The 23,538-nt window shown below is 41.4% G+C and overlaps 1 protein-coding gene across 1 annotated transcript in view; it reads right to left on the reverse strand.

The window, feature by feature from the left end:
• The window catches only part of RSPO3 (R-spondin 3), a 59,241-nt gene that overhangs the window by 5,622 nt on the left and 30,081 nt on the right, over positions 1 to 23,538 (reverse strand). Inside the window, exons 2-4 of the mRNA NM_001319025.3 lie at positions 19,047 to 19,238; positions 17,484 to 17,630; positions 14,952 to 15,149 (exon numbers count right to left, since the gene is read on the reverse strand). Coding sequence (NP_001305954.2) covers positions 14,952 to 15,149; positions 17,484 to 17,630; positions 19,047 to 19,238 — 537 coding nt within the window. The remainder of the gene's footprint in view (positions 1 to 14,951; positions 15,150 to 17,483; positions 17,631 to 19,046; positions 19,239 to 23,538) is intronic.

The following is a 23,538-nucleotide window of genomic DNA, read 5'->3' on the forward strand; positions in this document are numbered from 1 at the left end:
CTATGTCAGAATCACCTACTTATTACCAGGCTCCGTGCATTTCATCTCTTTAGTTGTTCCTCTTGACGATGAAACAATTGCTGAAGCAAAGTTGGGTGAAAAGTTAATAGGTGCTAAGGTCCAAAGACATTTAAGAAGCAATTTATTTGGACGTATATACATTATCCTGCTGCTGAGATGTATAAGAACAGCCTATCTGGCCTTCACATATCAGTCCAGATAGGTACAGATCTTCAGACATCCACCTTTCTCTGTGGTAGTCTTAGATACATCAAGATACCTCAAATGATATGAGGTAGATGTATGGTTAAACAGCTGCACAAGTGGACTTGTGGCAAACTTACTTGCTTGTCTCCTCCAGAAAATGGAAATACATCTAATTGCAGGTGGAAGGTGACGTTAGAGCCTGAGACCCACAGTAGCCTTTCAGGAGATTTGGGGTCCTTGATCTTCACCTAAATCTGAAAATAGGATCTGGACAACTAAACTGCATTCACTTGAAAAATATTCTTACTAATCTCATGTGTACTCGCCTGTTCTTGCAAGGAAAGAACAACACTGAGTCAGGGACTTTAGTAGGAATGAGAATATTGTGACTAAATACAGGAATAGGTCAGGCCTGCCGGACACCAATTGCAAAAAGCAGGCAGACAGGAAAGAAAGGATTCTGAGCATGTGAATGATGCCGAGGCAGAAGATACCAGAATTTGCTGCTGTAACAGTTGAAGAGTGACTTATACCACATTTAGGTATATGGGAAGTAGTTTCTTCCATGGGTTGCTTGAGAAATGACGCTGCTACACTCATAAGCTCATAAGCAAGGCTTATGGAAAGTCCCTCGCATAACTGGCTCCTGACAACCTCTTAGCAATAGAAATGGATTGGAGCTCTTTCTTGTGACATAGAAAAGACATTGCCAATGCCTGAAAACCCAAGAATATCCTCCAGTTAAAGAAGCTACCAGAGGAGGAAGATTTCTGTAATGAGTTCCGTTTGCTGTTTATGGAAGCATTTATTGCTGTCTGTTCAAAACAGAGCCTGTGGGCATCTATTTCCTTTGCACTTGCCTGTTGGGACTCAGGGAATTTGTTAGCAGCCTTGTTTTAATCAACACTAATGTTGTGCTAACAACAGCAATTTTATAATTACATAGCAGTTTTCATCTTATAAGATCCCACAGCTTATAAAAGTTCAACACTGTTTCCAGAGAATGGAAACTCGTGGCTATTTAGTTGAGCAAAAAACACTTCAATTGTTTAGGATGAGAAGTGACCTACACCACGCTGGTATTTAGGAATGCAGTGTTCTCTCTCCAACCTTCATGCTGAGCTGGCACTGAGATTTTTAAGAGTTACTTCTGAATGGGATTCAGTTTTTACAACTCTCTTATAATTTACAAAATGGTAGATGAGTGTCCAAATCCTCTGTATAACTCTCAAGACTAATGCAATCAGATGACAGTGGAAAGGCTGCAGATAGTTGTGATTGGTACCAGAAAACCCTACCCTATTGTAGCTGTGAGATATTGAAAGAAATCTATAATAGCTTGTTTTCCTTAAAGACACCAATTAGCCATGCCCTCCCACTAGCCCACATTGAGGTAATAAATAAAGTCCTTTTTAGAGACTTACTTCAGCTGGTGAAGGCTTTTGAGCAAACCAGAAATAAAAATGTGATGCTGCATTATGTCAGAGTCGCATGTTTAGTCTGCCTCTCTAGAAATAATCAAGAAAAGTTATACATGATAAGAGACAGATGCTTGTGCCTCAGCAGACATTTGAACTCTTTCTAGTACAATAGTAAAAAGGAGAAAATATCCAAAGAAATTTTTTTCTTCAGTATTCGAATTTCTACTTGGGAGTTTTTTGAAGAGAGGGATAAACAAGAGAGGCCTTTTTCTTTGGCTTTCCTTAAACCATTTGCATTAATGTAGCCTGTCAATTCAGGAGACAGCCATATAATCCAATATTTGGATGCATGCATACACAGTCAATGCAGAACGCTTTTTTCCCTACATGAACACAGTTTGATACTGGGCTATGATGGTGATCCCAAAGTGGATTTGCTAATACTGATTCTAACACATGCCTCACTCAGTACTGGACCTTCATTTGCTGCCATCATTGTGTGCATGCATGCAAACGCAAATGTGTGTGAACAATACATATCTTTAGAGGTATAAAAATATAACTCCATCACTTTGAAGCTTGGGTAAAGCACAACAGTGCCAGGTAGGTAGACCTCAAAGGGCAGTTGTCCTTCTCAGGGCTGGTGGCTTTCCACCCCCTGTCATGTGCCAAGTGTCGTTTTGGAGCAGTATCTGAGTGCAGTTCTTTAAATTATCCAGTGTCCCAGGAAGGTGAAAGAAGATGGAGAGTCAACAGGATGTAACACTGGCCCCGCTTTGCATGGTTCACTTGTCCCATCTCCTCCCTGCTCCATTTGTTTGCTTTCCCACCTGTGGTGATGCCTGTGCTGACAGGTGGATGGGAACCTGTGCACACTTCGCAGTAATCCTGGCCAGCATGACTGATTGATCAGCCAGTGAGCAGTGGCTCACATACACATGAGAGGCAGTTCCTGATGGATCCACTCAGCACAGTCATCAGCCCAGAGCCAGGATGCCATTACTTGAATATGCCAGAGGCTTGGTTCTGCCCTCTGTTGTACTTGGTTAAACACACTGAGGTCACCAAGGTTGTTTTCTGGTATAAATGAACAAATAATTTGCTTTCAAGGGTACTTTTCACAAGCAAGGTGTTGAAAAATGACCATTTCTTTCTGTTTCATGTCTCCAATATCTGTGCACTGTTTCTGTTGGCCAAAACACTGATCTTCCCCTCTCTAGGAAGTGCCAATATTTCCAAACGATTAAAATGACAGGTCAGGTTTCTAAATTTCACACAGATCAGCAAATCCAAAAGTCCTCTTTCAACAACAGTGATGTGACATTTCACTTTGGCCATTTCCATGTGGTTCTACGAGGTTTTCTCACCTAATTGGAGAATGCCTAGCACTTCAGCAAGCAAAAAGCAGCTTGAGGAGAAGGGGATTGGGAACACCAAGATTCCTGAGCTGCCTCTGAAAAAGGCTCAAGAATTTTTTTTTGACAATGGGATTCAGAGTTGAGGCCTATGAAGCTTGAAGAGCTCAGATGGCCAAGATGCTCTCAAAAGGATCTCAAGTTCTTGGGCTCTTGAGTCCTTGTCAGCCTGCCAGGTGGACTGCCAAGGGCCAGCCCAGCAGACAAGCTGAGAGAATACTGGGCAGAAACCTAACACAAAGGCAAAGTTGTTTCAAAACCTGTCTGCTTTCTCCTCTGTCCTCAGTGAAATCAATATTTTTCTGGGAAATACGATGAGTTCCATAATTTAGCATTTTCCATTCCTTTGGAAATTTCAGATGCATTAAAAACAAAACCCAGAGATTTCTGAGGGGGTCATCGAGGACATGCATAAAAAAAACCCAAAAAACTGAATGCAGATATTTTAATATTTCCCGTAAATCCTCAGTTTGAAACATGTCACAGATAGAAGAAATTGTCCATGTAAGTTTTATCCAGGCTCTCTAGTCTTTTCTTGTTTTTTCCAAGAATGTGATAAGTTTATTCTTTTTAAATCCTTCTGAGAATGAGCACTGGATCTAAAGCTGTTTGTAGTAACACAGGCTTTGCACGCTGAAGTTAGCAGCCGGTTTTATGAGTAGCTTCAAGTGGAATGTGAAGAATGAGTATTGCATGTGACAATGCATCACTGGACTTCACTTTATTTAGTATGCTTTATAAACTGACCACCATCCCATTTAGATGGGGAACAAATGAGGTTAGATGGCTCAAGGGTTAGAGGAGATGAAGCCCCCAGTGGGAAGAGAAAGCAAACTCTCATGGCACAGAGCACCAGGCTGTGCTAAGGAATGTCTGCAACCCCTTAGCCACCTCCCCAGGAGATCTGCCCCAAGTTCCTGCCAGCAGTAGATAGTGGCAACCCAGCAGAACTTGCTGCAAGCACATGTTATTTTTTCTCCTTTGTGCTCGGGGGTTGACTTAGGAGTGCTACAGCAGTGCTGGTAAAACTGTAATAATCTTAGGCATTGCACTTGTGAATGTGCCTGTGGGGTGTGTGCAGCCTGTAAATAGGGCCAGTTACAAGAGACATATTGCAGGGCTGCGAAAAGGTTCTAGGGAACCAGAAGTGAAAGTAGCACGAGTGACATTTCCTCTAGTATGATGTATGGCAAGAAGTCAGGACCTTCTCTGGACTCTGAAAACAGAGACTGTGGGGACCAGTAAAGGTCCCTCCTTATAACCACCTCCTGCCTCCATCTGAGGAAGGTCTAATACACAAATCAACTATAATGTTCATGCCTGTCTTTAAAACCAATTAATTAAACACTTTCCTGCCTCCTTTAAGAGTTTTCTGATTAGTCAAAAATGAAATAGCTCACTGTTCCTAAAATCTGACTGTCTCCTCCTTTTGCTAGTAACTCCTAAAGCACTCTTCAGTACTACTGGAGACCAACTCTGTAGCCACTAAAAGGAAAAATATTTTGCAAGGTTCTGGTATGGCATACTCTGAAACACTTCATAGACTGTCATACAGATGTGCAGAATTCTCAGGGGCAAGAAAACAGTAAACATTTGCTGCCCACTTACAGTACAGTAAGATAGTAATGAAGTAGAACACGCTGCACAAAGAATCCAGATCTCCCCCTCCAACCTCAACCATAAATTCTCAGAAATTACTTACAGCTTTTCATGTACTTTTGAAAATGTTACCCAGGATTCTTGTATGTCACAGGAATCTATTTTCTGTACTCTGAAAGAATGCATTGCTTTCAGTTAGAAAACAGAAGTTCCATCAACTTTAAACCTGAATAAGCCCTACAGTATTCAGAGGCATTCACAGAGGGATTCTTCATCTCCATATTGCATCTTCCACAATGTCTGATTTAAACTTCAGTAATTTATCCATGATAGCTTTAGTTTGCTTTAAAAGCACTGGGGAAAAAAAAATTGAACAAATAAAAGAGACTGTGGCTGGGATTGTGATCTTTCATCTTGATGGTGGACGTTTTTCTATTTAATGGAGTCTTTATGACATCCTCATGTTCCACTATAGTTCTGTAGAACTATGCATAGTTCTACAGAACTATAGAACGGAGATAACGGTTCCTTACTTATGGTTAAGGCTTTGACAGGTACATATGAAAACCATTACTAGTGCAAGTTAAAGCCACTGAAATGAATGAAAAAACTCGTCCTTAATTCAGTTAACGTTTTAAGGAGCTGAACATCATGCTTCAATCAAACAGGGAGCTCAGGACCTTTATGAAGTATTGTTTCCTTGCTAATGCTTAAAGGTAGCAGGGTCCAGATCACCTACTGGCATTCTCTCCCACCACCCACATCCACACTAGAAGTAAAGTCAGTTCCTCTGGATTTAAACAAAACCCTTCTGGTTTAGCAATGCACATTTCTACTTAAGCAATAAACATCTGTCGTCTGCCATTCATTAATATTAATTATAAATGGTCACTAGCTCATAGGATCCAAGTCCACCAGCTGAGATTTTTCCAACGGTGACCTTGCTAGGGTTTGTATAAAAAGTGTTCAGAAGGGTCCTTCCAAGCCTGAAGCCAACAATAAGTGCAGTTTGCAGAGTATAGCATTTAGATCCTGCACTTAGAGCAAGAGCGGTCGGAAAGGGATATGGAGAGTGGGGGAGGGAGGAAAGGAGAGAATACAAGGGCTGAAACAGGGCTCCTTTAAACACTTAAGTGTTTTAGACCTTTCTGTAGGCTAATGACAGGGAGAGGCATTGTTCATAATGAGACTGGGCCATCCACTAAACATTACTGTAAATGAAAGGTTGCGTGAATTAAAGGTTGTTCATCTCATGTTTCAGGAATGTAGTTGTGTTTCATGTCTGAAGCCTGTTTTCCTTTTAAACTGAGTTCTTCAGATGACAAATGAGAGACGGAATTTCAGAAAGCAAATGGGCAGAAGTAAATACATGCTTAAGAACAAAGCAGAGACATAATGGTAGTTGTAAATCTTTATGCTGGGGCTACTGTTTGCTATAGATATTGGGGAGGATTAGATTAGATTCAAAAAATTTCATCACTGGATCATTTTGCTTGTAAACCCCAGAAAAATTCCCAGAGTTAATCATTAAATACTAGCCTGCAGATGTTTCGCTTGTGGACCCCTGGTTAATTCTTTTTGCAGCCATTTCTTGTTTCAAGGAACTAAACATTGAAAATTTTGGAAATGGTTTTCTTTTTTCATTAAAAATATGGGCACCAAAATTTTAAATGACAAATGACAGATGTCTTTCTTTCTTCTCATTAATTTCTTGCCACTTAAAAATTATTGTAACAAACATTAGTGAAAAATATTTGTTTGCATCTGTCCTTAATTTATTTTTATTTTTGTAAACCTAAACATACAACACTATTCCCCCAGTGGGCCACATCTTTGTCTACTATTATATTTTACATAGCTTCATTGAGTGGTGGTAGCTTTCATCTCTAGTGAATTAGTATGACAAGAGAGTGATGAGGTGCTGGAACAGGCTGCCCAGAGAGGTTGTGGATACCCCATCCCTGGAGCTGTTCAAGGCTAGGTTGGATGGGGCCCTGGGCAGCCTGGTCTAGTAGTAGATATGGGGGTTGGTAGCCCTGCATGTGGCAGGGGGGTTGGAGCTTGATGATCCTTGAGGTCCCTTCCAACCCAAGCCATTCTATGATTCTATGATTCTAAGTCCACTGAGCCATATACACGCGTACATGCTGATGGGTGCAAAGAGGAGCATGGCAGATATCCCAGCAAGACAGAATACCTATACTAAACAAAATGGAAGAAAATTGGTTTCAATGCTCTCATTCAGGCCCAAATGAAAATCTGAGCTTGGTAAAGACAGAAGGACGCTTTATACTGAATGTGTCAATAGACAGTGATACTTAAAATAGCGCTGTGCAAATGTGCAGTACGCTGTCTGTCTGTGGAAGTCTTACAGAAGGCAATAGGCATGAAAAATTTTTATGGAAATGTTGTGGTAATTTTAGAAATGTAGGGAAGCTTATCAAAGCATTATCTAGTTCTTTACTGGACTCTGTGGCTGGACTGCTATACTTAGACTGTTTTTGATGGATGTTTGTCTAACCTCGTTAAAAATCTTCCATGATGGAGATTCCCACAACCTCTTTCCTGATCTCTACAGTCTCTGATAACAACGCTGGATGTTATCATCTCATTGGGAACAATACGAAGCTCCTTTGGCTTTTTATAATGAAAAGCTATGGCAGCAAATGTTTTCTTTGTCATAGTTACGGGGCTGGAAGAGATCTGGGAAGTGGCAGCCTAAACAGACCGAAGGCTACAACAGGTGTCAGAGCTGGCAGGGAGTGTGTGCTGAGAGAGACAAGGAGGCTGGGGATGCAGAGTGCTGGGTGGGGAAAAGCAAACAGAGCTGCTTGGGTGGAGAAGAACAGGCAAATATTCAGTAAGATGAGGAGAAACAGCAGCCAAAAAGTGCTTGTTTTCACTTTGTTACAAAGGAATGTTGAAAAATCTTTTCTTTACAGCTAGATCCAAAGTACTCTGAAGTCAATGGGATTTCGGTAGGTCTTGGACAATGCCCTTCAAAAGAATTGGGCAGCTAATACGGTAGTGAATTGAGTGCCATTGGTCTCCACAATTTGCTGTGCTATAACAGCATTGCTATACATGGAAGTGTTCCACAGCTCAGGATTTAGCTGATTAAACAGTGCTCTGTGTGTCACCATTAAAACTTGAAACACCCACTGCCAGATTTACTCTGTAGCTCACATACACCAAATATTTTGCATTCTTGGACTAAATTTGATGGATGTACTACCAAACTGCTTTCTTGCATTTGTTCTTCTTTCCAGGTCATACAGGCCAAAATGGAGTTTTAGATCTCCAGATGACAAGGGCCAAGTAAGTAAGCCCTGCTGTCAGTAGCCTCTTCCCTTCATCTTCACTCTGTGGTAATGTTGCCGAAGGACAAGAAAACAGCTTGCTCTGGTTTTCTGGGGAGTAGAGAGAAGAAAGTTATCAAGATATTTGGCTATGGCACACAGCCTGCAAGAGGCTGATTTCCTCTTCCAGCTGTGACGAATAAGTCCCACTGAAAGAGCTCCTTACAATGCTAGAAGTTAGGGCAAGGACTTTGGAAGTACCAGCTGTGAGAAGTGGAGAGAAAGGATCAATGAGGACATGCAGGCAGATCAAGGAAATGATGTAGGGTAAGACAAAAAGATATTCTGTTCTTTTGCAAGCGATCTCTGCCCAGCAGCTGGGAGAAGACAGTAGCCACAGTTTCCTATTTTCCTCTCCTTGGAACACAGTAATGTGATGCCACCAGATACGAAGGTGCTGAGGATTGCTACAGTACAGCTGTGCAACAAAGGAAGGCCCTTTTGTGTCTGCACTGCATAACTGCTAGTTTGGTTTCGGACTCTGACCTGCACCAGCTCCCTTTCTCTCTCCACCAGCCAAATCAGGAGAATTGCCCCAATTATTCTGGATGCAAACCAAAACATGCTCCTTGGCCTTGTGGTCAAGGAGTGCATCTTTGCATGCTTTTCCTTAGCAGTGTGGACATACATGTAGATTTCACCTCCCCAAACATTTTTATTCAAGAGGGAAGATACTAGAAAGATGTTTGAAATTTGGTGCTGAATGGATGGGCACTTTGGAAGGGTGGAGGGTGAGGAGTTGGTGACGTTCTGTTTTTCCTACAGAGTTCAGACACCTAAAAGATGTTTGCAGGCCACTTCTGGAGCACAGGGAACCTCCAGAAGGGAAGACTGGAAAAAGAGCTGATTTCTATCCCTTATTTGGTTTAGTGATCTAGGGAGAAGTGCGCTCGTGTCATCCACATTTTAATAGAAGAATGCAGTCAGCTTTTTTTTTTTGATTCACTCACTGTACAGGAAGAGCTGGCCACCCACTTCTTTCTCTGCCTTGAGATGTCTGCCACACTGTGTAGAACTGTATGTGCAAAGACTCGCAGCAAGTTTGTGTTGCCTGCTTGCACAGTGTGTATGCCTGACAGAACTGGGAGGTACAGTGAGAATTTGATGTTTGCCCTAACACAAAGTAAGCATACCTGTAGCAAAATGCTACGTTAGTATTAATTAGTTTGGATTTTAAGATCTTAGTTTGCAGCTAGTTACATAATATGACATTCAAAAATGCCTAACTTCGATTAAATTTTGAAAGTGCTTTGACTGAAGTCTAAAATGGGTTTTCCCTGCCTTTCCAGCCCTTGAATTCTCGAGCTGTACATACTTGCTTATTATCTATTTTGGATTCACAAATCTCTCTGACTCACATTGATCCTCTTTTTCCCCTCTTAACCCTTCTCCCCCAAGATCTCTTTTCTAAATGGTGACCATTTGTGCAGGCCAGAGGTGGTGGGCAGCCTTGTGCTCTCTGTGTCCTGCCTTGCTCAAGGTATTTCCAGAAAGCCATTTCCCTTGATGTTGCAACTAAGGAATTCCCAGTCTCAACAGCCCTGGTGTTGGGGGCTGGAAATGTGTTAAAGTTAAAGAGTCAAAACCCCTGCGAGGAAAGGAAATGAGAGGTCCTCTTGGCAGAAACAAACAGAAAATAAACAACCAAACTCAATTCCTCAATTATAGTAACTCAGGCTCACAAAGGCCAGTGTTATGACCCACTGGCGTATGCAGAATGTAAACACAGGGATGCAGTAATTAGCTTTGTGTTCATCTTGAAGCTTCAGAAGTCCTGTGACCCACCATGGAGTAAGGTCATTAACCACAACCACACGAGTGACCTTCACACAGAACACCCCATCTCTCACAGTTAGTCTAGAGAACAGTGCACTGTGATGGCTCTCTGGCTCACATGCTCCAATCCTTTTATTTTAAATACCACCAAGCTATACGCAGGGGAGAGGATCTGACTTTCAAAATGAGCTGTGATTGAAATATCTTATTTTCCCATGTAGTTACGCTTAAGAAGTTAGCAGGTGAGATCCACATCATTCACACTGGGCTGTCCTTAGCAGTCATTGTGAAAAGGGAGCTCTTTCTGGTGAAAAAAATCATTTTGTCCTTTTTGGGATCCATCTAATGGTGCACGAATCCCCCTCCCCAAGAGCAGTATCCCACCTTTAATATGATACATCAAAGACCTTCTTAGACATAGGCAACTAATTTTTAGGTGGCTCAGTGATGACTCCCATCTTGTCATGCCTTCTCTGAATTCTCAGAAGGCAAAACCCTTGTTGTAAAAATCAAGTACACATCAAATTCAAATTGTCCAGTATGAAAAAAAAAAATCTACAAAATGAGTAAGCAACTACTCCAGAGTCCAGAATTTTCAGAAAGAAATTGATATTACTACAGGAATAAACACATTGCTGTGGCACATATTTATGCAAGTGGCTACAGAGGGGTTTCTTTGTGTTGCAGAGATCACTAAACCTTGATTTTATGGGCCATGGTTCAAAACTTGTGCAAAATGTGAAACTCTACTGATTTCAAATGGCTTCCTTCCCTACTCTACTTTCACGTACACCTTAAAATTGTAATACAACTTACATACTCTCTCTTATTTTAATAGAGGCTCTCTTTCTCTGTGCTGCCTGGGACAGCTTATCTGGTCACCAATGAAATTGATGCACATTAAAAGTACATGAACTGAAGATTTTATTGCTATTGTTAGAGATACTAAAGGAGCCTTCTGTGCTCCTTTGTTACATGAATCCATGTGGGATCAGAGTGTATACCTTAGGGTAGGTAAATCAGCAAGTTTAAGTTAACTGAATGCAAGTAGTTTATTGTGTAATAACAGGGTTGATCCAAAAGTAATGCCTCCTATGTTATGTTGGTCCACGACATCAGAAGCAGATGTTGGTGCTTTGGCAGTAGAGGCTGAACCTTCCCACCAATATTCTGTTACATTTTGTTGCTATGTGACAGATGGCAGCAGAAGGGCAATCTGACAGAATGGTGTGTGACCTGGAAATGTGTATGAAGTGAAGGTGTGGAACTGAATTCCTCTGTGCAGAAAAAATGGCACCCGCTGACATTCACTGATGCTTGCTGAATGCTTCTGGAGACCAAACAGCAGACGTGAACACAGTGAGGCAGTAGGTGGTGTGTTTCAGCAGTGGCAACAGTGACATGAAAGACAAGCCATGTTCTGGATGGTTATGCACAGCTGTCAGACTATGATATGAAGCATTTATTTATCCACCAATTGTTGGTTTACAACAGGGAACTGCATACAGAGCTGAATATCAGCAACTCTATGTTGGAAGGAAATGATGGTGGCAATGCTGGAATATCACAGAGCTTACACAAGGTGGGTCCCTTGAATTCTCGCACAGGAACAGAAAGAACAATATATGCAAGTTTGTCAGGATCTATTAAATCAATATGAGGCTGATCCAGTTTCTTGAATCGCATCATTACCATTTATGAGATGTGGTATCACCACCATAAGCTGAAGTCAAAATGGCAGTACATGAAGTGGCAACACATGAATTCCCCATCAAAGAAAAAGATGCAGCCTCAATGGGTAAAGAGATGAGCACTGTCTTTTAGGACAGGAAATTAGTGATCCTTCCAGATTTCCTAGAAACTGGACAAACCATCAACTCTGACCATGGCATCGCAACACTGACTAAGCTGAAGGCTTTAACTTTGAGTCAGACCAGAGAAGAATACAACCTTCCTCTTGCAACAATGCCAGGCCCCAGGCCAGTTTGCTGCGGAGCACATTGTCAATCTTGGTTGGACTGTCCTATCACACCCATAGTACAGTCCAGATTTGGCACCTTCTGACTTCCATCTACTTGGACCAATGAAAGATGGACTGTGTTGGCAGCATTTTCCTAGTAATGACACCATCATAGCATCTGTGGAACAGTGGGTCACCTATGCTGGTGCAGATTTTTACAAGTGCGGCGTGCAGGCTCTTGTTCATCGCTGCAAAAATGCATAGCTAATGGTGGTGATTATGCTGAAAATTAGTGTTTTGCAGCTGTCATGGTTTTATGAGAGAATTTGATAATATTGACAATGCCAAGAGAATTTGTTCTATCAAATAGTGTTATTGTGCTCTTTGTATTGGTTGCAGTTATCATAGAAATTAATAGGAAGCATTACTTTCACTGTGACCTATGTATTTTAACTTTGTATAAAGTTACATTGTTTTCAGCTGAAGTAAAATCTCGACAAATGGATTGGGGTTTTTAGCTAACAGCTAGTTTTGCATATTTAATAGATGCCTGATAGGACTTCTTCTTCATATCACAGTCATCTGAAAACATTCACTCAAAACCCTAGCATCTTCTCCCAGTAAAACTCAATTTACTAAACAGAGAGAGGGGAAAAAAAAAAAAAAAAAAGAGTTATACTGGATCTCACCAGCTTTAATGGCATACTAGCAGATGGAAACAAAAAGTCATCTTCATTTGTCTTATCTTGTTCTGTGTAACTGTTCCAGAAACATGCACTTGCCTCTCTGAGATAGCAGCAACTGAAATGACTAACATCCTGTCTCTGATTTCAACTTCTTGAGCAAAGTCACTGAGGCATCTGTGACGACCATACCCCGTCATGATGTGGTCTTTGCCCTTACACCCTTGGCCACAGACATATAGTCAACATGGAAATGGCAAAGACTGACTGAACTAATTTTGTCTTCGTGGTTGCAGATGAAAGATAGCAGCACTGTTGGTAATTGCTAGGTCCGCTGCTAGACTTAGTTGATGTTGCGGAAGCTAGTCTCCAAAGCAATCCCCAAGTGGCAGTGTGGAGTTGTACAATGCAAAATAGCATTTTCAATACTTCTTAACAGTAAGTCCAAATGTATTTACTTTCCCTTTCCTGTCCAAAAGAGTTTTTGTTGTTAACTCCCTCTCTTCTCATTGACTGGACTAGCTAGCCATAAGAACAGAGCTTGCTTTGGCTTTTTGTACAAGCATTCTCTTGTTTGAAGGCGAACAGAAATTTCTCTTGGAGTAATAAGGGACAGTGGCAGTAGGGAAGAAAAGCAGCCTGGAGATTAAGTTGGAAAGCCTCATTTCCCTAACCCAGTAGGAACATAAGGAAAACTTTGAGCCTAATCCATTCCTTCAAGCTATTTTAACCTAATATTTCACGTGTGAATTTCCTCAGTTTTATTAAGGATTACCTTTCATTTTATTTTAAATAAACTCATCTCTCTTTGAAGGTGTACAAAAATGAATGGGACAGACATTTGTGGGTAATATTACAGAGGATCGTACAGTGGTGTCTTTCAGAACATTAAAAAAATACTCTCAGCCATACACATGCAAATCCTAAAGGTGTAAGCAGTATTGGAACATAGCTGTTGGAATGTAGGTGACATCTGCATAAATTTCAAAGGAATTGTCTACTGAGTGTGAAACAGACTAGAATACAGTGTGTGACTTGCTCAAAAGAAAAGAATAATGGTTTTATGCACATTGCCGGAAACATAAAGATTTGTGATTTTAAAGGAATTCCTGTGGTGAGCAGTACTTTTCAAATACGGCTTGGCTCAGATCCTCTCAAATAAGGATTGACAGTAAAATAGGTGAGGAGTTTCTTTTAAAGTACTTGCTACGTATGAACAACAGACAATTCTCCAAGAGGAAAAATCCAATCTGAGAATGCTGCCAAATTACCATAAGCAAACACACGACATCATTATCACCTCAAACAAAACCAACAGTTCTCAGTCTCAAAGTTCAAAACTATACTTTTGGTTCTGACTATTGCATTGTTTTGTAACTATTGTATTAAAAATTACTCTTTTCTTCCAGTTACAGTGAACTAACAGGTTTGTGCTTCAAGCTGTGCCACTGTGCAGGAGCAGAAGTGATAATATTCATGGACTTATTGAATATGTAGTCTAAGCAGGAAGAAATCTATAAATAGCTTGTCTTGGCTGCTCCCCTGAGGCAGCCACACTGCTCTATCTTGCATCCAAGTCTGGGATCCCTAATACAGGAAAGATGTGAAGCTTTTGGATAGGGTCCAGAAGAGGGCCACAAGAATGATCCAAGGGCTGGAGCTCCTCTCCTATGAAGACAGGCTGAGGAAACTGGGCTCGTTCAGCCTGGAGAAGGGAAGGCTGTGGGGTGACATCATTGCGGCCTTCCAATATTTAAAGAGAGTTTATAAACATGAGGGAAATAAAATTTTTACAAGGCTAGATAATGATAAGACAAAGGGGAATGGTTTTAAACTAAAGGAGGGGACACTGTGATTAGATGTCAGGGTAAAGTTTCTTACTGAGAGAGTGGTGAGGTGCTGGAACAGGCTGCCCAAAGAAATTGTGGATGCTTTGTCCCTGTAAGTGTTAAGTGGAGTTTGCCTTGCTTGCCACAGAGTGTTGTGGTCTTTCTCCTACTCTGGAACTATGCAAGCCATACACAGATGGCAAGATCATGCCACATTTTTCAACCAGAGCTAGTACAAAGAGGTCAGGGTGTGAGAGAGGTCACAGCGCTGCAATAGTAGGACTTACAGGCTTACCTGCATAGGAGCATAACATAGGAACCCGTTCAGAGGAATCTTATGGTTGAACCATGAAATTTGACTGTCTGATACTCAACAAACAACTTTTACCATGCCGTGTTTTATAATGGACCTTTTTGCTTCACGTGCAACACCTCATTTTGGCAGTTCTTTCAGCAGAACGCACAGAGAGTGCATCTTCCCATCCTACCCACCCTGTGTGCTCTGGATCACACAAAGTGCATTTTTTTCAGCAGCATTAGAACTTTATTTACACCAGAGAAGGGCACAGCTCCCTTCAGCCCAAAGAATGTCACGTCAAAGGGAGCTTTGGGGAAGCCAGCAATTGAGGCTTAAGAATTCAGATGTGAATATTTAAACAAGTACAATACAAAACTCAAATTATGATGATGATAACGTGGTACCTTTTCCTTCCTTCTGACATCTCTTTCTTTGTACCATACATTTTCTGCTCTCGCTTGTAGCTGGGCAAGGATTGCCCCTTGCTGACGGATGTTGTACGATCTCTCTGACCCTTACTTCATTTCCTCTTTTGAAACCACATGTTTTTCCTTTCTTTGTGCAAGGGCTCCATGGACTCCACTCACTAGCTTCACAGTGCACTGCAACAAACATAGGACACGCTGAGCCTGGCCAATATATTTCTGTATACATTATGCATATGGTACATACATCTCATTCTGCATCAGCTAAAAACTAACAAACACAAATGAAATGAATCAGGATTTAAAGCAGTGAACTGAGTAAATTTGTACTACTGAAGGTATACTGCATACAATAATGTCAAATAATTATGTCAGATGCTATTTTGTATGTGCTGTTTTGTAATTCTGTTCCTGAAACAGGGCAGCAACAACACAATTGGTCTCAATGAAATCAGTTTCTGGGATCTTTTCTTAGGTTGCTTTGATTTTGTGGAGATAGAGCTCCTTTTGGTTTTAGTGGAATTAAACAGGAGAGAGGAGAAGGAAATAATTGTGTCAAGCTGCTGCAGCTGGTCCTAGACGTATTGAATTTGGATATCAGTAGAGTTATAATGAAATAACAACTGTTACAGAAACATTACATTAGGAACCAAGCATCTTCCGTTATCTCTTGCTTGGCATTCAACTTAAATAGTGATAGATCTGGAACACATATAAGGTGTAAAGTTAGCAAAGCAGAGGAAATTTAGCAGTAATGAGGGACATAGCCTTTTAGAAAAGTGTAAGTTGCAGTTTCTAAACTACAGTGTCTAAATGCACATCCCATACTATTGGGAACTCAAAGGTATGCCACTGGGCACTTGCCCAGAAAGTATAGACAAAAATGTGGGCAACCTGGACCTTCAAAACATGGTCTTAATAGCTGTGCTATTTCTGTCCCACCTCCTCAGTATCCTACTCTTAATAAAAGGTAGTAAATATTTGCTTTCTCGTGTGTTACTTAAGAACCTGAACCTCTGCTAAAGACGAAGAAACTTCTTGCCTCTCTATAAGAATGATTTCATAAGTCAACATTTTTCCAGATACAGAATTTACTTCAAAATTTTTCAAAACTTAAAAATATAACTGATCTCAGGCAATCTCTGAGCCTCCCTTCAGTAAACTGTCATGTGGGTAATTTTGTTTTAACATTACACTGGAGCTCTCCTGTTAAAATAATTGCCCTTCACGTGCACAGAAAGGTTCTGTTTTTCCTCCGTAACTTTAAATGGCTTTTCCGAGTTAAGACTGACTCATTGTTAAAGCAGCTAAGTCTACAGCACTTGGAAACAGCCACCAAGAAACAAAAATTATCCCCTGAATTGCTTCCAAAGATGAAAGTCTTTGCTAGAAAATAAAACCGTAAATACCGTCACTACCACCTGAACTAATAACTACTTGAGAAAGAAAATACTGGACCAGTGCACATTATTTTTACTCCTGAGTTGCTTGCCCTGCCAAAAGGGCTCTGCCAGGGAGAGTTATGTGCATGATGCTGTGGAGGAGGAGGTTTCCAGTATGGCCAGGCTGTGCCTAAGTGCTCCCTGGTTGCTGGTGGCTGAAGAAGTTACTGCTCCCACCGCAGCTCACAGCCCGCAGCCACCACAGTTCACAGCCAGTGCACCAAAATAATCTGAGCCCTGCTGCAGCCTCAGCATGCCCATGGCAGGGGACATGAATGGCAGCAGCCCACAGGCAAATACATCACTCTTCCTGCTTTCGGCTGCAGGGGTGGCAGAGGGATGAAGCAGACAGCTAGGTGTGGTGACCTCTAAAATCACCCTGGCCTGAAGAATTGGAGCTTGTGAGTCAGAGGCTGAAGAGATATAAAAGCAGCTCTCGTTTCTGCAGCCATGAGTCACCAGAGCAGTGCCGCCAATCTCACTCCTTCACAGGGAGCGCCATGCTATTTGCCATCTGATTTTAATCCTCACTTTCTGGAGTCGGGTGATTATGCACAAATACCATTTTAATTTCTAGCCCTCACCTCTGGGAATGTAAGCTTCAAGATGCTGGTGCACACATGTGAAGGCTGTGAAGGTACAGATAGCACAAAGGACTGAAAGCACAGGAGTTAGTATTTTAAACTTTAAGATAAGTGTAAGGCCTGCGTTGAGATTTTTATACCTTTGACGGTAGTGGTGCAGCCAACACTGTAACAGTTCAAGCTAAAGGTGGATGTCATTCTACCTCAGCACAGGCCAAGCCAACAGGATGAAATGGGCCTTTTTTCCTGAGGCAGAACTGCCCTTAGCATCGGGGCTGTATTTTGGGGCACAACCAAGCTTGATTTTTATAAAGCGACATAAGTTTGTTGTGCTGGGGAATGCACCTTGTGATGCAGAACATTTCCTGGGTGGATTTGAGCTGCCCTTTCCCAGAGCTGCATCTTGCAGCTCGTGCCCTTTACAGATGCCCCATCCCCATGAGGAAAGCAGGCAGGGCTGGGCCTTTATGTGGGGTTGGACTTACCAATACTAGTGCACTCCATTGTGTGGTTGTTGGCTTCCAGCCCATCGGGGCACTTTTCAAGGCACTTTCCACTGTATAAGTAAAACCCACTTTTACACTTTGTGCAGAAGTTTCTGGTGAAGCAGGTATCACAATCAGCTTTACATTCTGAAATGCAAAGGGGACACAACACTGATGCTCTTTGTCGCAAAACACCACAGAGTCAAATACAATATAATTTAAGGTAAAATCACTTTACAAGGCTCTAGCAATGTTAAAGTCTTCAAATTATTGGAGGTTAATGATATTATTAACTTAATAATTATTTTTAGGTCTCCCTTATGACCTGTACGTACATTGAGGGGCCACAACAAGTGAACTTAGTATGAGTCAGAAATTAATAAGCATGGTCTGATTCTGAATGGTCACATGCTTCCTGTATTCTTGCAGACCTATGCAAACTGAAGACAGGGCACAGCTCATCAGAACAACAACACAGTAGTTGTAGTGTATATAGCTACAGGTCCTGGACCCAGTTCCACACTATCTATCTCCATCCATCCAGGAGAAATAAAATATTTAGAATTTGCTTAAAATCATCATAAACAATATATTTATTCCCAGTTCTCAGGTGCTTTTAAAATAACTAAGCAAAAATTTGTGTATGACACAGCCCATGTTTGATACGCAAGGCCACACACTGCTAAAAAGTGAGCAAGTACTTTACAGTGTCATGTTACTCTGTACGATTTTGCTCTAGGGTTTGTTCATTAAATAACTTTTTAGTACCAGGTAAATTCTGGAAGAGTGTCTTGTCTGTCACGCTTATGTTTTTATATCACCTGTGGGGTTAAAAAGTGAACTCAACAACAAAAATCACAGGAGGTAGGGAAAGAAAGAGAATGGTAAGGATATTGCAAAACCAGTTCATTTATGGTTCAAAATATATAATGGGGTCAAAATGTTACCCAAATGGTAAATAAGAGAATTTTTTAGAATATAATAGCTCTCTGCTTCCCAGCCTGCAGGCACACAAATCAGGAAACCTCCCCAAACCAGGCTGAGACCTTGCCATCTGGTACAGGCATTTACAGGACTACACTGCATGCAAGATGAGCTATAAAGAGACCAAAACAAAACACATCTACCCAGAGAGCCACCAGCCACCATTTCCCCATGTCTCAGGGGGAAGGCCAATGAGCTAAACTGCCCCAGTCTCCAAGGCTCAGTGGCCTTCAGCTTTCCCTAAGCCCTGCTGCCACTCCAACTTGCTGAGCAGCCTCTGTAAGGCAGTGCTTGTGGCCTGCTGGTGATCCACTTCTGTGTGAGGGAGTAGAGGAGGCCAGCTCTCAGCACACAGGCAGGTCATTTATGCAGAGCTGGAAGCCCTGAGCTTTAGCCAGTTTTGTGGGTTTTCACCTTAACTCCTTGCCTAGGTTAGTATTTATTGCGCTACTATAAAAGAACTGAACAAAATAAGATTCAGTCTGTCCGTCTGCTTCTCTGTTGTCCTGTCTCCTAAGGAGACGCAGCATTCAAAAGGGAACAAACAAAGCTGTGTGCTTCCCCTTATCCAGCACTTACTTGCACACTTGTTAATGTCAGGATACCGTGTCCCATAGTATCCACTTGGACACGAGGAAAGACATACTCCGATCTGTTTCATGCCGATCCTCTCCAGAACAAAAAAGAGTCTGGGCTTACATGACAGGCATCCATTGTAGTCCGAACATGTAGCACACCCTCCTTGGCAACCCTGGCTCACGTTAGGATGCACTGAGGAGACAAGCATTAAAAAACAGGGAAGGGAGGGAAGAGAATAATAAGTTAGACAATTTCTTTCAAAATAACCACGGTATAATGGTTCCTCTGTGCTCAGAAGGGCGGACCATCCTCCTCTCTGACAGCTCGTACAGACTGCTTCATTTTTAGCTGTCTTTTATGACCTAACATTTCATTCCAGTGATTATTTCATCTCCATAAAACCGAGAATCTCAGCTGATGTGTTCACATCTTGCAGAAACAACTAAGAGCAAATTATATTTGAAATAGATATTATGGAACAGTAGCATCCTAGAGAACATTTATTTTTGAAGTTATTTTCAGTGGCTTTTCTGCTGCTTCTTCAATTAACCTTGTATACATACAGCTCGGCAGATAAATAAATACGTGTTCATTTGTCTTTGCTTTTATTAGCTGGATGATTAAAAAACAACCTAGTTTATCATTTCCTTCATTGACTAAGTGACATTTTATTGAGTTCCACTGTGCAGGAATATGCCCCTGTTAGATTTGATGTTAATTTGTGTTAATAAAAAGACACAAGAGGGCCATCCTTCTTACCCTGCTTCTTTCCCTGGAATGTTCTCTCCAGCATCTCTAACAGTCACAACCTGACATTCAGACATAACTGTGGCATTTACCCTGCTCCAATCCCAGCATGGAGCATAGGTAGGATTACATTTTTCTTTCAACTGGATTGTTCTAAATCTTCAGACATCGAAAGGAAAACTTATTACCCTCACTGCTTCAGACTGTTCTGTTCTTATTTGAGGGCTTAGAAGTAGCAGGGAAGGGAGAGATATTGCAGGCTGTCTTTTCAGTAGCAGACATTCATCAGTGAGTTACTTCTCAGTGGTAGAGAATAATGTTTTGAATATTTCAGTACTATAGAAATTCTTGCTTCTAATTACTTCGTGATTTCATTTTTAAATAAGAGTTTGATAATTAAGCATCAAGTAGCTTCAAGTCTGTTTTTTTTATCTCTTCTTGTATGGAAAACCCAGACACTTCTCTGAGTGTAAGCTTTCGTCTTTCAACTTGAAACATCTGGTTATACACATATTTCATGTGTAAGAGAAATCCAGACCTCATTTACATTTGTAAATCTTATGTTGTAAATACTGTTGTCTTCTTTTTCTGCCATGTCCTCAGGCCTGTAATACTTTTGTAAATATATATGTGCCATACTTTCATCACCTATTTCAGTGTTTTGAATTTATTTTTATCAGCAGACACTGATAAATAATTCATATAAACGATGAGCTTGCTTTTGTTGGCTCCCTTCTGTGGATCTCTTGGAGGCGGACCAGAAGCCCACATGAATCCATGGCTTACAGACTGAAAACCACCACTCTAACTGCTAGCCTAGGGGAGTTTGCCTGGTGGCAGGGAAGTTTGGAAATACCTCTATGCTTTGTTCAGTTTTGGCAAAAGGACACGGTCCAGAAATGGGAAAAGCACTTCTCTATGCTCTGAGATTTCGTTGACCAGTCCTACAATCTGAGAAATCAGAGTTCAAATTTACCTTTTTGATAGAATTGATAGAATCATTGTTAGAATACAGAATGAGGGATATTTCTCTCAATAGAGCTGAACAGGTAGAAAAAGAACAAACTTTGGCCCTGCTTGGGGCAAACAATTTCAATAAGAACATAAGAATCCAATTCTCTCTGCCTCTGAGTCAGTCACTAGGTAGAACAACCTCAAGAGAAGTTTTTTATACCCCCAGGACATGCAAAGTATGCTCAGTAAGTATAGACAGTTTTTTCCAAGAAGATTCCAAAGGTACACAGTATATTGATTTTGAAATTAAGACCTAAAAATACTGACTTTTTAAAGTTAACCACATGAAAATGTATTTCTCTTACTCTTGTGTTGTGGTTCTTGCAGAAAGCTACTTTCAAAGGCAGACATGGTAATATGATAATAAGAAGCTGACATTTAAAAACTATCCACGATTTTCCTTCAGTAAGTCTGACAGTGGGGAGAAAAAGCAGCAAAGTACAAAATATTTGCCATCAAATCTGCTATACAGAATATAGATTATCACTTTTGACAGGAAAGATATAATGTGTGAGCACCTGCCACAGATCATTATGCATCAATTTTCTTGATGGAGAAGACACTACACGCAACTGCTCAGAGGTCAAGATTTGTGTGTGAGCCCTTGAGGCAGACAGTACCTCATTGCCAAAAGAAGATAATTTTCTATAGCAAAGATCCATTACATGGACAATTTCCATCTCCAATTTACTTCCAGCAGCATTAAATATAAAATAAAACGTACTCATTATCATTTTCACACTTTCTCCCTTCTGCTCCTCGCAGATACATCTCATACAAATAGGACGGCAAAAATGAAAGCACACAGTTCTAAATGGAGAATCATATAATCACAGAATCTTTTTAGTTGGAAGGGATCCTTAAAGGCCATCTAGTCCAACTCCCCTGCAATGAACAGGGACACCTACAGCTAGATTAGGGTGCTCAGAGCCCCGTCCAGCCTGACCCCAAATGTCTCCAGAGACATCCACCGCATCTCTGGACAACATGTTCCATTGCTTCACCACCCTTATTGTGAAAAACTTCTTCCTTATATCCAATCTAAATCTCCCCTCTTTTAGTTTGAAACCATTTCCCCTTGCCCTATCACAAGAGACTCTGATAAATATTCTGTGCTCTTCTCTCTTATAGCCCCCCTTTAGATACTGGAAGGCCGTTATCAGGTCTCTCCGAAGCCTTCTCTTCTTCAGGCTGAACAGCCACAGCCCTCTCAGCCTGCCCTCAAAGGGGAGCTGTTCCATCCCTTGGACCGTTGAATCATATTGTTAGTGTTACGGAAGATGGAATAGGTTAAAACATGTAAGTCAAGCTCCATTTAAAGGCTGATTTCATGCCATGTTATAACTCAATGTGTGAAACAAAGTAAGCTTCTGTTCTTGGAAACGCAGAGAGCAAAATTCTCATGCCAGAATTGACATTTTAAATTAAGATTTTTTTTTTTTTAACCTTAAAAGCTATTTAAAAGATCTTTTTTTTTTATTGTCTCCTGTTGTGCCTGACATTTTTTTGAGCCCAGTATGAGTGTAGTGAAACTGTTTCATTATGCTTCCTTGGAATGCAAGGTAGGCTCCTGGACTGGTTCAGGGAAGAAGAAAAGCAGGGGCCATGAAGTGCTGTACTGTATGAAAACCCAGCACTGGGCTTTGCCATTGAACTTGGGAAAAAATAAATGGTGGAGGGTAAACATTCGTGTCTAGAAAATGAGGGAGCATGTCGGACAAAAGGCATCTCCAAGCTCTAGCTGAGAACCTTGTTCTCTTCACCTCTCAGACTTCTCCATTTCAGGCTCCAAGCCAGGCATGTGCCTGAGCTCTGCAACACAGATCAGTGACTGCCAGGGCTGCTCCCTCCACTCCCGAAAAGTCAAGTCAAACAGATTTCAGATGGAAATGAAGAAAACCAAAACACCTTTTTTGCCACAGAGAGACTGTGAGAAACGAATAGTCCAACATTCAAATTTTCTCTCTCCAATTTAGAGATAAGGATGTGGTGTGGGACCATGTGAAAGGCCTTGCAGAAGTCCAGGTAGAGGACATCAGTTGCCCTTCCTTTGTCCACCAATGCCACAACTCCTTCACAGAAGGTCATCAGATTAGTCAGGAATGATTTGCCCTTGGCGAAGCCATGCTGGCTGTCTCAGATCACCTCCTCATCTTTCATGTGTCTTAATATCTCTTCCAGGAGGATCCACTCCAGGATCTTCCCTGGCACAGAGGTGAGGATCACCAGCCTGTAGTTCCCTGGTTCTTTCTTTCTTCCTTTCTTGAAAATGGGAGGGATGTTTTTCTTTTTCTAGTCACCACAGACTTCACCTAACAGCTGCAATATTTCAAATATGATGGAGAGCAGCTTGGCAACCACATCAGTCAGCTCCTTCAGAACCTGGAATGCATGTAATCAAGCCCCATAGACTTGTACACATTCAGCCTCATGAGGTGGTCTTGGACTTGCTCCACTCTTACACTGGGAGGAATTCTGCTCCCCCAGACCCAGCTTAGAATTTCAGGAACACAAGGTGTGAGAAGCCTGACTGGGAGTGGAGACGGAGTCAACAAACTCATTGAATATCTGAGCCCCTTCCATGTCTAAGGAGGCCAGCTCTCTCTTTTCATTCATCAGAGAGGGTACACTAACCTTTGCCCATTTCTTCTGTCTAATGCAGCTAAAGACACCCTTCATGTTATCACATCTCTCATGAAGTTCAATTCAATCTCCACTCTGGCTTTCCTGA

Source organism: Gallus gallus, chromosome 3 (genome assembly GCF_016699485.2).
Source record: "Gallus gallus isolate bGalGal1 chromosome 3, bGalGal1.mat.broiler.GRCg7b, whole genome shotgun sequence".
NCBI lineage: Eukaryota > Metazoa > Chordata > Aves > Galliformes > Phasianidae > Gallus > Gallus gallus.